The sequence below is a fragment of the Engraulis encrasicolus genome, chromosome 10 (genome assembly GCF_034702125.1).
Source record: "Engraulis encrasicolus isolate BLACKSEA-1 chromosome 10, IST_EnEncr_1.0, whole genome shotgun sequence".
Classification (NCBI taxonomy): domain Eukaryota; kingdom Metazoa; phylum Chordata; class Actinopteri; order Clupeiformes; family Engraulidae; genus Engraulis; species Engraulis encrasicolus.
In genome coordinates this window covers 31724635-31739659 of record NC_085866.1, presented here as the reverse complement: position 1 = coordinate 31739659, position 15025 = coordinate 31724635, and the positions used below count along the sequence as shown (strand labels likewise).

General features: G+C 40.5%; 1 protein-coding gene and 1 pseudogene across 1 annotated transcript in view; one reads left to right on the top strand and one right to left on the bottom strand.

The window, feature by feature from the left end:
- Nucleotides 1-4251: 4251 nt before the first annotated feature.
- On the bottom strand, nt 4252-9562 carry LOC134457441 (dnaJ homolog subfamily C member 22-like; annotated as a pseudogene).
- Nucleotides 9563-13307: 3745 nt separating this feature from the next.
- The window catches only part of lmbr1l (limb development membrane protein 1-like), a 34247-nt gene continuing 32529 nt past the window's right edge, over nt 13308-15025 (top strand). The window contains exon 1 of the mRNA XM_063208644.1: nt 13308-13637. Coding sequence (XP_063064714.1) covers nt 13575-13637 — 63 coding nt within the window. The 5' untranslated portion in view covers nt 13308-13574. The remainder of the gene's footprint in view (nt 13638-15025) is intronic.

Genomic DNA, 15025 nt, shown 5'->3' with positions numbered 1-15025 from the left:
ACATCTCACAGTCCGTAGCCCAGTGAAGGTTAGAGCAAGGAAGTAGGCCAAGCTGTTTGTTCTCGAGCAAAGAGCAGCCTGGTCGAGAGGACCACTCACTGCCGTTAACCGTGTAGCTGTCTGCTGGCAGTCACATTTTCAGGTGCACACCAAGTGATGGCAGAGGGGGTAAAAATAACTGCGTGGCTGTCTGCATCATCGTACAAACAACTTTGATTCTGAGCATAAACCAGGCTTTAGCCCTACGCCTTTCCCCTTCCCCTCCGTTTTGCGTGTTTATAGGCATAGGGCTGTCTGAATTCACGTTAAGACAGAGGGGTAGGGGTAAGGGCTTTCTACCCCTTCCAGAGGCAGACTTCAAATGGAGGGTAAGACCTATTTCCCCCAAATGCATTGCGAATGCCTTTAAAAAAGGTCGGCATCCACAAAAGCACGCAAACATAAGTATGTTATGCAATTCACTTTTATACTGTCTAATAATTGTTGCATCTTACTAAGTTAAACATTGTCTCAATGGGTCATTTTCTCCAGGAACCATGCATGAACAAAATGGCTATTAATGTCTACTTAATGCATGGAAGTTGTGAAGGAATTGCGAGGGTCATGCAACACTGTTGTCCTTTTTTAAAATTTTTGCCCGAGTGATTACAAGCAATAATGTTGGTTTAACCATAGAGAAGCTATTTTTTTAATGCTATGGGTGTCATTCCGGAATTGTTGAAGGGGTGTCTCAATTCGTAGGGGTTGCGTTTCATGGTTTGAAGGGACGAGGGGGCAAGGGGAAGGCATAGGGGTAGGGGTGTTAAACTTCACAGTGTGCAAAATGAGTGTACAAATTGACAGTGCACAGTTTCATTTTAGAAGGAATTCAATGACAGACAGTGCATCTTAGCCTCGCGAGCCATTCTACATACTACCGCCAAAGGATTGGCTCCACTACAGTAGTCTGTCTGTGCTTCTCTGTGGAGTGCCTGGAGCAGTAGGATTTGTTATGAGGTCACGGGGGCATTTGTTCACAAAAGGTTGAGAACCACTGCTATAGCTATTCTAGCCCCCTATAGTGTTTTAGTTCTTTTATCAATTTCTGCTCTGTGTAGGATAATGCCCCCTGAAATACACTAACACCTCCTGCCATATTACCGTAAATTTCCAAGTGGTAAATCAGAAAGATTTTATTGCTCTATAGCACACACAAACAAAATTAGAAATTTGTATCATAATTTTCCGCGCTAAATTCAATCTTTTTGGTGCCCATATTGTGAAATGGCTGCCATTTCAAGTGGTAAATCAGGTACATTTTATTGTATAGTTTGTTAGCACATTTACACAAAAAATCATACTTGTATAATAACTTGCTTGGTCAACTGTGAGCAAAAATCAATATCTATTGATCAGGTGATATCTATGGTCAAATCTATGGTACTTTTGGCGGACATCTTGAAAAATGGCCACGATTTCAAGTGGCAAATCAGGTGGATTTGATTACATTGGTCTTGTGCACATTTATGTCGAACTTCATGCCTACATCGTAATTTGATTAATCAATTCTGTGAAATAAATCAATTTCTGATATCTTGGCAGCCATCTTGGAAAATGGCCACTATTTCAAGTGGCAAATCAGGTAGCTTTAATTGCATTGGTCTTGAGCTCATGCATGTCAAATGTCATGCTTGTATCATAATTTGCTAAGCCAATTCTTTGCAATTCATCAATTATTGAGGTATTTTTGGCAGCCATCTTGGAAAATGGCCACCATTTAAAGTGGCAAATCAGGTGGATTTTATTTAATTGGTCTTGAGCACATACATGTTGAATTTCATGCTTGTATCATGATTTGCTTTATGAATTCTGTGCAATAAATCAATTTCTGAGATCTTCTTTGGCGGCCATCTTGGAAAATGGCCACCATTTCAAGTGGCAAATCAGGTAGATTTAATTATGTTGGTGCTGAGCACATACATGTTCAATTTCATGCTTGTATCATAATTTTATATGTCAATTCTATGCAATAAATCAATATCTGAGCTCTTTTTTGGCGGCCATCTTGGAAAATGGCCGCCATTTCACGTGGCAAATCGGGTAGATTTGATTGTATGGATCTAAAGGACATACCTGCCAAATTTCACGCTTGTATCATAATTTGCACGATTTTTCCCGTAGCCGCTCCACTACATTATGCATTTTACAGCCTACACTGATCTTGGACCATTGTTCATTTTACCGCTCACAGTGATCCGGGAACATAATTTCTTTACCGCTCACAGCGATCCAGGACCATTGTTTATTTTACCACTTACAGATCAAAATGATCTAGGGCCAAAGTTTATTTTAAGAATCACAGTGATCCAGGACCATTGCTTATTTCACCAATCACAGTGATCGAGGACAATTGTTCATTTTACCTCTTAGTGATCCAGGAACATTATTCATTTTACCACTCACAGTGATCCAGGACCAACGTTTATTTTACTTATCACAGTGATCCAGGACCATTATTCATTTTACAGCTCACACTGATCTTGGACCATTGTTCATTTTACCGCTCACAGTGATCCGGGAACATCATTTCTTTACCGCTCACAGTGATCCAGGATCATTGTTTATTTCGCCAATCGCAGTTATCCATGATCATTGTTTATTTACTGCTCAAAGTGATCTTGGACCATTTTTTATTTTACCGCTCACAGTGATCCTGAAATATAATTTCTTCACAGCTGACAGCGATCCAGGACCATTTTTTATTGTACCGCTTACAAATCACAATGATCCAGGACCGAAGTTTATTTTAAGAATCACAGTGATCCCAGGACCATTGTTTATTTCACCAATCACAATGATTGAGGACAATCGTTCATTTTACCTCTCAGTGATCCAGGAACATTATTCATTTTACCACTCACAGTGATCCAAGACCAACTTGTATTTTACTTATCACAGTGATCCTGGATCTTTGTTTATTTCACCAATCACAGTGATCCAGGACCATTGTTCATTTACTGCTCACAGTGATCCAGGACCATTATTCATTTTACAGCTCACACTGATCTTGGACCATTGTTCATTTTACCGCTTACAGATCAAAATGATCCAGGGCCAAAGTTTATTTTAAGAATCACAGTGATCCAGGACCATTGTTTATTTCACCAATCACAATGATCGAGGACAATTGTTCATTTTACCTCTTAGTGATCCAGGAACATTATTCATTTTTCCATGCCATGGCCACCGGTGTGTGAATGAGAGTGTGAATGGCTAAATGTGAGGCATTTGTGTAAAAGCCCTTTGAGTGCTCGAAGGAGTGAAAAAGCTATATAAACAGAGTCCATTTACCATTTACTATTACATCATATTATAAAGACATCACACAAATAGTGGTGCCACTATTTCACGTCTACATAGTGGTGGCTGGGGAGAGCCAAGGTAAAGGACTCATTACTGAGGTAACAGTTACTTTGTCAATCCCAAAGGACCAGCACTGACCAGGATCACATTAATTACAACACAAATACTAATGGTGGCACCTTTCCATGTGGCCACATAGTGTTGGTTGGGGAGTGTGTAAGATATATATAGAAGGGGGGAAGGATCTGCACACTGCTTGCAAAAGCTTAATTTATGAAGAAGATCTATGATTGAATCGTTGCTCGCAATAAATTAATTAAGTCTTTTGCAAGCACTGTGCAGATCCTTCCCCGCTTCTATATATGCCATTTATGGGATTGTCTACCCAAAACACACAGCTGACTTGACCAGCAAAATGAAGCTGCTCCCACGGCACGTCCAATGAGCAAAAGAACAGCAGCTGAGTAATATGACACAACGTAATGATGCACACAATTCCTGAAAAGGAAATCATTGCAATGCATGACTATTAATTAATTCAAATGTATGGAATCGGCAACACCATAAGGAATGTTGCATAAGTTTAGACCTGCAGGCTGTCATCAGGCTGAGTGAAACTCAAACAGGCAAACATTTTCCAAAAGGCTAATATCGTAATAGTTAATCATTTTTCCCCAGCAATTAACTAAATAAATAGACTACTCTCTTTAGTTTGGATGTGCATGTGGTAGCCAACATCTCATACAATTTAAAAATATCTGTAATTAAATTCAATGGGCTGAATTCCAAATGTTCCCCAGTTCCTGCTTTTTACCACAAGATGGCGATGTAAGATAAATCATTTGCCTTGGGGAGAGCATCCTTGGCTCACTTGAGTACACCTATAACAATATCCAATAGTGGCTGTAGACATATTTCATGGCAATTGAAAGTTCTCTGTTCAATTTTATTGATCTTGAGTGACATTGATGTGTAACTGGAACATTCTGTCTCTTTATTTCAGGGAGGTCATCATCATCTTTTATGCCGTGGGCTCCTTCTGCGGTGAAGAATTTCATAGGCATCCTGGATCTTTATAAACATCTGCTGGGCCTCCACTGGCTGGTGAGGGTTGTGGTCTGAGTGCCATATTTTTTACAAGCTCTCTGTATCGAAGAGTGATGTCCTCTGGAGCTGCCTCCTCACTCAAAGACAGCACCTGGAATGTAACCATGATACAGTATTGTAAGATGTTTAAAAAGGTCAAACTACAGGTAGTAGTACTACAGGTAGTATATATTCAATAAATGCACTTCATTGGTGTTTTTCCTACACATGACAGGCGGGCCCCTGTCATCTTCCACCCACTTCCTTTATGACAGTGGTTCCCAACCTTTTTCTTCAGGGACCCATATTTTTACCATTGTACGCTTTGGTGACCCAGCGTCCACATGAGAGGTAGTCACGTGATACGCTTTTTCCTGCGAAAACTCATTTTAGTTATCATTTTATTCCTCAATTCCTCTTTGTTCAAAAACAGAATAAATGTTTTATGTAACACTTCATTTTTTTGCTTCTATGCATTTGTCATTTATTCAACATGGACTACATACACCACGGGCAGTCATGGGTGAGCGGTTAGGGCGTCAGACTTGCATCCCAGAGGTTGCCGGTTCGACTCCCGACCCGCCAGGTTGGTGGGGGGAGTAATCAACCAGTGCTCTCCCCCATCCTCCTCCATGAGTGAGGTACCCTGAGCATGGTACCGTCCCACCGCACTGCTCCCCATGGGGCGCCACTGAGGGCTGCCCCCTTGCACGGGTGAGGCATAAATGCAATTTCGTTGTGTGCAGTGTTCACTTGTGTGCTGTGGAGTGCTGTGTCACAACGACAATGGGAGTTGGAGTTTCATATGGTATTAAAATGAAACCCCTTAAAATCAAGAGGGCTTCGCAACCCCCCGTGGATCTTTGGTGACCCATAGGTTGGGAACCACTGCTTTATGACACTCACCTTCAGCGCCAGTCTTTCTTTTTCAGTGTATTCATTCAGCAGAATCTCCATCACTTTCCTCCAGGCCTCCTCGCTGTACCCTATTCCCCCCTTCACCACGCTAAACAGTGTGTACGGCAACAGCAGGAAGAACTCGAACACCCCCCTGAGCCACGTAAGGAACCAGAACATCTCCAGTAGGGAGGCCACGCAGTCGGAGATGTACTAGAGGTTGGCGGTGGTGTTGTGGAAAATGCATTAGCCCATGGCAGCCGAGAACGCCAGCAAGGCTAAGCTGAGGCGATAGAGACGGAGACCTGAGGGATTCAGGTGAGAAAGAGGGCCCAGATAACGGGGGTAAACAAGAGCCTCGCACTGAGACTAATGACTTTATTAATGAGGATATACATAGCATGCAGTGAATATAATTATCCTTTATATCTACACTACCTAGTGATACCTATTAATGCCCTAATCCAGTATATCCTGTATATTCTTTATACAAAGCGGATTCCAAAAAAGTTGGGACACAAAATTGTGGCATTTTCAAAACATTCAATATGTTAATAAGGTAGAACATCATATACAGATAACATATCAGTTGTTAAAGTCAAACAGAATTATTGTTTTGAGGTAATTATGTGGTCATTTAAAATTTCACTCTTGCAACAAATCCCCAAAAAGTTGGGACAGGGCCAATAAAATGTTTTTTATATTGGATAAGACCAAACACAACACAAGGGATGAGACTGAACAGTTAAATACTTTGACTGATGGCATAATTTTATTCAAAAATTAAATATTTTGATGTGCGAGACATGATTTCAGCAGGTCAACTGATAGGTGTGTTCTTCAACTTGTTTACCTTTTTGTTATGCTTAATATGTGGCATATCCTGACTGCAAGAAAACAATTTTGTGACCTGTTTACTCTTATGATGGAACCACACTGTTTGAAATGTGTCACCGTTATGGGGCAATATCTAAAGGCGGTGCTCCAAAATGTAATGCCTTGGTAGCTATGTATGCTGTTTAAAGTCTGTATATATCATTCAACATTCATTATAATGCTCTACATGAGCAAGAAGACCATAGCCAAGGCACCTCTGCACCCCCTTACTATCATATATGCTCTCTTTCAGACTGACCACTAAATCAAGTTGAAGTGTTCATTTTCTATACAACCTGGAGGGTGCATGACTCCAAGATTTTAAAAAAGGATGAAATATTTTCCATTCTGTAATCAGAGGACAGTTTCACATGTCTCCTAGGTCCATCTAGAATGAGCTTTTCCGCATGCAACACTGTTTAATGTCTGCATCACGTGCATTAATCAAGTGTTGTGTTTATGGTCATTTTTTCGAGAGCTGTCATTGTTGGAATGTCATAGTTTGCTTATTGACGACGAGTATGCCATGATCTCATAACTCATGCAATGATTACACAGAACTCTATATTATGGAAATAGGCCTTATATGCCTGCAATTTGGATAATTCAATCTTTCTGTGTACTAGATGAGTAATTAGCCCCTCAAATCTTCACTTCTGAGTGCCACAGCCTCTCTGTGATGGTATTTTATTTGTGCATTCATGTTGGCAGTCAATATAGTTCCTTTTAAAATATTCTTCCTTGTGTTATTTTTAGAATTATCCAACTATTACAATATATTTTGGCCCTGTCCCAACTTTTTTGAGATTTGTTGCATGGGTCAAATTTTAAATGATAACATAATTACCTCAAAACAATAATTCTGCTTGACTTTAACAACTGATATGTTGTCTGCACATAATGCTCTACCTTATTAACATATTGGATGTTTTGAAAATGCGAGCATTTTCATTTTATTCACAACATACAAAGTGTCCCAACTTTTTCGGAATCCGCTTGTATACTGAGACTGGATATAAAGAATATACAGTGAAAGATGCCTTATCTTTGATATCCACAATACTAATACTTATTAATGCACCAATATCATTAAGTGCAACGATTACATAGGCTACTACTATTCCCTCTGGGATAAAGCTTCTCTTCTCTACTCAAATCCAGTTTCAGTAGATAGAAGGCTAAACAACATTGGTCCCAACTACACTGTAAACCCCAACATGTTTCACGAACTCTAAACTTTTGTGGAAACTTATTCCCGTTAAAGTTTTAGTTTTGTGACCAAATGTTTTATGTAACTACTACATACATGCATGCATATGCAGGACACAAAATCTTTAAGAAGATGATCAAAAACTTTGAAATGACTGAAAAGATTGAAAACTTTAATTCCATAATTAGATTTTTAGTTTTTAGCAGCCCAAGTCAAGTATGTACTCCAAACTCTAAAATGCACAGAAACAATGGTTTACACAAAAGATTTGAGTTGAAAACTAAAACGTTTGTGTAAGTCTTACATAAAATCAGACATTTTATGTGAAAACAAATGTTATGAGAAAAAATTAAATCTTGAATGTTTTAGTAGCTGCTACTCAAAGATCTAACATGCTCCATTGACATAAATATTTCGAGAATAGTGCAAAAATCAATGCAATTAGTACTTACCAGACAGTTAAATTTTTTAAAGGGACACTGTGCAGGAAATGGTCAAAAAAGGTACTGCAACTATGCTGCTCATTGAAACTGGGCTGCCTATTGCCAAATGTGATCTTTACATGGAAGTTTACTAAGTAATAAATAAATATTTTCTAGTACGGTCCAAGTAGAGTCTTTTTCGCAGCTAAAAATGGCTATTTTTGGAAATTCAAAATGTCGGACCATGGAGAAGATCCCCCTTTTCATGTATGAAAAGTGCAATTTTTCCAGTCATAATGAATACTTAGAATTTGATGGTGGTGGTAAGTATTCATGACAAAGGTAACATTAGTGAATGGGCAGCATGAATTCTGGAAATAAATAACAAAAAATCTCACACAGTGTCCCTTTAAGTAAACAAGCACAGCATTGTTTAGCTATATTGGCTCTAAGTTTTTGATTTCAAAATTAAAAGTTTTACGTTTTCCCATTTTAGAGCCAAAAAAAATCTTGGTTGGTTTATTGATTGTTTGGTTTAAACTAATGCACTAGGCTACCACCCCTCTGTTTAAACCAAATATAACATGAGCTTTAATTCCACAAACGTGAACAATGCTTTATATGACGTTTTTTTTTTTTTTTGTTCCCTGTGGTTGACAAACAAAAACAGTAGACAATAACACAACAATCATACAATACACAACAATCTGTTCTAAAATTTAGACCCAGTCTATACAGTCAACAGTCAATATATTACAAAGAATCAACCTCAACACATTAGGCAATTTAGTAATTTATTTGTTGTCCATTTCTGAATCTTTTATTAGGAGTTGGTGGCAGATGTGTGTGCACGCGCACAACTAATTTCTCTCCCATCTCTTTGCTCATCAAGCCTCCGATCTCCAAAAAGACACGGGCACTCAGGATAACTGTTTACACGAGCTGTTTAAATAGGCCTAATGTGATGCACGTTCTTCATGACATGGCATGGTTTGGCCACCCTAAATTCAACATGACTGCATTCGCACATATCGTTTAAACATCCATGATGGAATTGTCACTCTTAATGTGCAAGTATTGGATATGAAAAAAAGATCCTAAAACGGCCACAACACCAGAGGACCCGTGGTGGTGTGGTGGATATTTGCGGCGGGGGCCGAGGCCGAATTGTTACGGTAGGCTACAATCACCGTCAGGCGACACAGCGCGACTCACATAGGGTAGCTGTGGTACCGCAAAGCATTCCTGATGGTGGAAATGAATGCAAATACATGCAAATACTCTGGCGGATATCCGGGCACTCACATCCGGCAGCCTACTTACATTGGGTTGCTACAGTCCCATATCGGCTGCCTGTGGAGAATAAATAGGCCTAATAAGTTTAAGGCTTTCATGAGGACTTGTTGGATTAGGCCCCTACAGCATGATTGCTACACTGATTTATACAGAAGTTCAATGTGCAATATGTCATCATGAAAATGCAACGCATCACTTGTAAATACACTGCAGATGTATGATACAAGAAAAAGATTTGTATGAAAGGCCTACACAGTGCTAGCCTAACTAGCAGTAGCTAACATTCTAAGCTAAGTTGCTAACAAAACATACACACAGTGTAGCATCAAGAGCACCTAATGTCACACACAGCAACATAGTAAACTACTACACATACACACCAACACACTTTTATGGGTCTTTTCTTACCTTGAATTGAGGTTGGTAGACACATTTTTCCATGCCAAGTTGTCAGTTGTGGCACAGTGGGTTTACATACAGAGTTGAATCTCGCCCTCCAACCCGTGCCTGCAGTTCACCTAGGGAGCGCTGTCGAGACAGCAGAGCTCATAAGGCTGGCGCTAATAACTGACAATTGTGCTCGCTGTCGGCTGAAACTTGACAATATTACTGTAAGTTCTGAGAAACCTATGTGGATTTCAATGAAATGTACAATAACCTGGGAGTTATGTCCTTCTGATTTCCTACAGCTTTGGCATTTATGAGTCAGGCTCCGCTAGCATCTTGCTAACAAAAATGCTTTACGGCCGTCGTGATCACAGCAATGCAGCCGGCCGACTAATCCAAACGCAGTGTGTGAAGCCACTCGTGACGTCATATTGACAATAAAGACGTATTTTACAAAGATCCAGCGAGTTTAAACATTCAAACTAAGTGCTGTTTGAAAGGATAATCTATCCTGCCTTTTGGAAAAATAAAATGAAACGATGATACCAATACTCTCCCAAAGCAATGGCAGCATCGTGGTTGAGCTCCATGGGATCCCATTCATTTCAACAGCCTCTGCGCTCCTTGGCGCTCCTCTGCGCTGTCTGGATGGCGCCACTTAGTGGACAGTACCACCCGGAAAAAGTTGCGAGATTCCTCTCTCGTACTACCCATAAACACTCTCTGGTTGTGGTTTGATGGTCACATGGTGTTGAGTAAATCTATCCCCCATTGACAGATTCACCATTTTTAGAGAAGTTTGTATTTTATGTTACATTTTAATAAAATAGGGTTTCTATGGTTCTGACATGAATGGGTTCTTCTTTACACAAAGCAGAAGCTGGTAAACAAAAAAAACCCAACTAAAACAACCAAAAAAGTAAGTGACCCAGCCTTAGGATTCGAACTCTCAACCTCAAGATAAGGACATGCCAATATGGCTACATGCTGAGGACTATCCCCTACACCACTCAACTGCAGGTTTTGTGTTAGTAGAAAGTTAGCCCTGCTTGTTAGAAAGTATTGGACTTACTCATAATTAACAGTCAAATGTGTTTCACACATACTTTCCACTTCAATTTCGGCCAACTGATATCATACCAAAACAATAATATTGGAATGTGTGGGTTTTTTTTTTACTATCATCCCGTGCTGGGAATTGAACTTGAAACCATCATGTTTCGAGGCCAACTGCTTAACTGTTAGGCTAGTCCATGACTGCCCAAGCACAACATGCTGACATCCATAGTCTCATATGTCAGATATAGTTCCAATTGAAATGATTTAAAGAATTTGTAACTTTCACAGTTTCGCAATAAATATCTACTTGAGTGTTTTTTTTATTGGTAATGCAGGATTCAAACCTGCAATCCTCTGATCTTGTGGCCATTGCCCTATCCAGACCACAGCAGCTCAAACATTGTCTTGCTTTACCTAAGCATTTTTCTTTTGTAATTTCGCTCAAAATTAAATGTGAAAAATATTGCTAATTAAAGCTGGAGTCATGGGTCTGGTGGCCATCTGAACATTTCCATACCATGTTCCAGGAAGTATGGAAGTAGGTAAGGTTATCTCCATGTTGGGGATTGAACTTGCAACCTTTGAGGTTTAAGACCAGCTGTTTAACCACTACTCCATGGTCGCCTCAGCTGTCATCAAGACATCTAGCCACTCATATGCCAGATAGAGTTCCAATTTACAAACTCAAAGACATTGTGTTAGGATGTCAGTTGTACTTAAAAACACAATGCCAACCAGAGTTAATTTATTGGTACCTGAAAACCTGTTGAGAACACCTAAAATGTGTATGTCATCTGGCCATTTTTGCAATATTGAGTACTACAGCGTAAACTTTTCTAGTTCATAGTACTGTTGGGGAATACAGTGTATTGACAAAATCAACTGATTGCAATCAGTGAAACCCAGCCATGTAAATGGACTCATTAGTAAAATCACCTTTGTATTTGCAAATACCAGAACCATGATGACAAGGAATATTGGCCATGGTGGAGAAATCAATGCATTATTGTTTATTCCACCCAAGAATCTTATCAAAAAGCTTGTTTTGTCTGACAAACAGCAAACACTCAGGCATCCATCAGAGAGCAAACTGAGTTGTGAGCAACACACAAGTGTATCTACATTATGAACAGCATATGTGAGTATCATGCTAAGGGGTGATGCTCTCACAAGTTTGCATACTGTTGAAGAATGCAAATGCACTTCTTTAACCCATTTCAGTGATCTCTTGGTCAGCTGTGGCCTAATGGTCAGAGAGCTGGTCTTGAAATCAGATGGTTGCAGGTTTAAACCCCAAACTATCCATGGCTAAAGTGGCATTGAACAAGGCTCTGAACTCCACATTGCTCCAGGGACAGTAACCAGTACCCTGTACCTAAATAACTGTAAGTCGCTTAGTAGTGGGTGGGGGGTAAACACCCACGCAGACCTGCCCTGCGAAGCGTGAGGGACTAGGGAAAGGGGGGTTGGCATTACGTGGTCTTCTCCTGCTCTGCCCTCCTTCTGTCTCTGTGCTGTTGGCTTCACTCACAACGCTGGGATGCGGTAGAAGTCTCTCGCCCAGCCAACTCCGAACCCCCCAAAAGTGATCATCCACAACACAGCGTGGCTGTCTCTTCCTAAATATAAATGGTGTAAGCCTATAGGTCCACCCATTGCCCAGAGGGCATATGTCACCACAAGACCCTTGGCCATGGTAATAGCCTGTCAAGAAGATCATTTGGTGTTCAGAAAATAAGGAGGATAGAGGTTCATGTCTGATCAGTCCAACCCATAAAGCCTGTAGGTAGCACAAAACACACACACACACACACACACACACACACACACACACACACACACACACACACACACACACACACACACACACACACACACACACACACACACACACACACAGTGTTCCTCAGATTGTTTTAACTGTGACCATATGAGACTGCAATACCACACAAGGGTATAGAAATGCAGATGTTGAACAATCAAAAAAGATCCTGCTTATAGTCCCATTTGTCACACAAGGGCTTAGTAAAATGTCTTAACAAGCAATGGTCATAACGTCAGTCCTTAGCAAGACTATGGTTAATTTCAGCAATATTCATCAGGAAAAGGAACATACTGTATGTTCACCTGCATTTGATGCTTCAAAGCAAAATCCAAGGCTTTGCTCAACAACAACAAAAAACCCAGAGAAATGTGTCCCCAGAGCAACTTCCGTGTTCAGTAGGCTATGGCAGGGAAAGTGGACTTTGGATGACAGCACTGTCACAGCCATGACTGGGCCTACTGATTGACCCTTGATCATGATTTGGAGTAATGGCCTAATAATGCCATAGCTTCACCCATTTTAAGTCTTCACACACATTCTTAATGAATTTGTCACTCCAAAGGTGTCAACATAGGCCTATTGTAGCTCACATCACAACAATGTACATTAAATTAACAGGTACTCTTTTTTTACTTGTTTTGTGTGTTTCCATAATAATAAATAGGCCTGCAATATGTTTTAAATGTATACACATTTTTAATTGTATAATCCTTCATCCCATGTATCTATGTATCTATATATCTATGTATCTAAAGAAAATCATAATCTTCTAATTGAGAAAAATAATTTCTGTGAACTAGCTAGTTGGGCAGCAGCAGCACCCTCACCTAAGAGCCGCCCTCGCCTCCTCCCCTCAATTCATTTCAAACTCTGTGGATGTCACGCAGCTCCAAGTGGGAGTCGCTTTTACGCTCAGCCAGGCGAGGGGTAGGAGCCGTGGAGCTGTGGGGGCAGTTCCGTAACACTTTTACCGATTTTAAATGTCGTTAATACCAGCCAGCTGAGTCGGCTATTTTTTGGAGTGCCCGCATTGAAGACAACAACTTGAACTGGACAGTCGTAGCTGTGGTAATATGTGGGTAGCCTACCGCATCTTTTTGGAAACGAAGCTGCCGTAATTTTACCTTGACGCCGTTTTAAAAAGTTTGATGGCTGAAAGAAATGTTCTCCAAGAATGGAAATAGAAGACGTGTCGGTCAGGGAGCAACAGTTCCACGGGCGCGTGCGAGAGACTCTAGTAAGTACGCAAAACTCTCTATCAGTTGAAGTTGCTCGTGGGGATAGCCAATGCACACAATGTTATCGTAATCATTTGCCTGCTTATATGCCTAGAATTACAAGCTTGACGAATGACTTGTCGTTTGAAGAGTGGAACGACCTTTTTTTCGCCTGACTCCTAACAATGGTAGAAATTCCAGCGGTTGTAGGTCATCCCTTAATTAGGCTATTTAGGTTTAAATATAAGATTAATGTGTGTATTGTCGCTCTTTATAAATGGAAATAGCCTATGTGTAGAGTGATGTAGTTTGCTGTCGTTGAAAAACACCTTAAGCACAACAAACATGAGAAGTTGGCTATCATTTGGCTACTGTAAGTTTTTCCTTGCCTTGAGGAAGATGATGTTGAGTGGGGGAGGGGTCTTCCTCTCACCTGGGATAGCCCCTCAAGTCACTCTGAAGTAATCACCCTCTAATTTTGACCACAACCACAATGCCAGAAGCTTAAGTTCTGTGACTTATCTGTCTGAAAGATCAACGCAAGGGTCGTGGAGACCAACAAATTACTTTATATTGAGATGGCTCTAATGGAAAAGGGAAGAAAGACTTGCCACATCTGACCTGCCAATATCACATGTGCAGTTGTACATGGCATTATTATTTTTTTCTTCTTTTTTTTTAAAACTGACTGCCATGAGGGGTATACTGTCGTTCATGATAACCTGTCAAAATGTTTGTCTAATTGCTTCAGTTCTTTCCACAATTAACTCAGTCCTACCGAAAAAGTGGAAAGGCTAGAGACAGGAAGTGGCATTTAAATCGTAGGCCATTGTTGGAGAGCTAATGTAGTAGTGTGACTTGTGGCAAAGTGACCAAATGCTCCATGTGCCTGCCAAACCTCTCACTAAGTATCACTGACACAGTTGGTACGATTAGCCTGTTTATAGTCTGGTGAAAATTTACCTGGCCTGAATCATATTCCAAAAGTTGTCGAGCTTATTTGACTTCAAACTGCAGTCCACACTGGATACAAACAACACAATGCTGGTTGAAAGGCCAGTGCACAGTCAGGGTTGCCAGATGAGGCTGATGATTTCCTGCCCAAAAAATGCTCCAAACCCGCCTGGAAGCACTAAATCCCGCCCAATTGTATTAATTTCTGTGACCAAATATTGGGTGGTTTTTCCTGCTATATGCCATTTTTACCCGCAGACGGCCACCCTAAGCAGCCCAATTAGGTGGAAAACCGCCCAATCTGGCAACACTGAAGGACAGTGCTCAGTGTGTGTCAGGCTGTTGGTTGTGGGGGGAAGGGTTCAGTAGATTGAGAAGAACACATCATGTTCATTCCCCTCTGATCACATTTATTGACCCGCAACTGTGACAGGTTTATTTCTCTCCTGTTGAG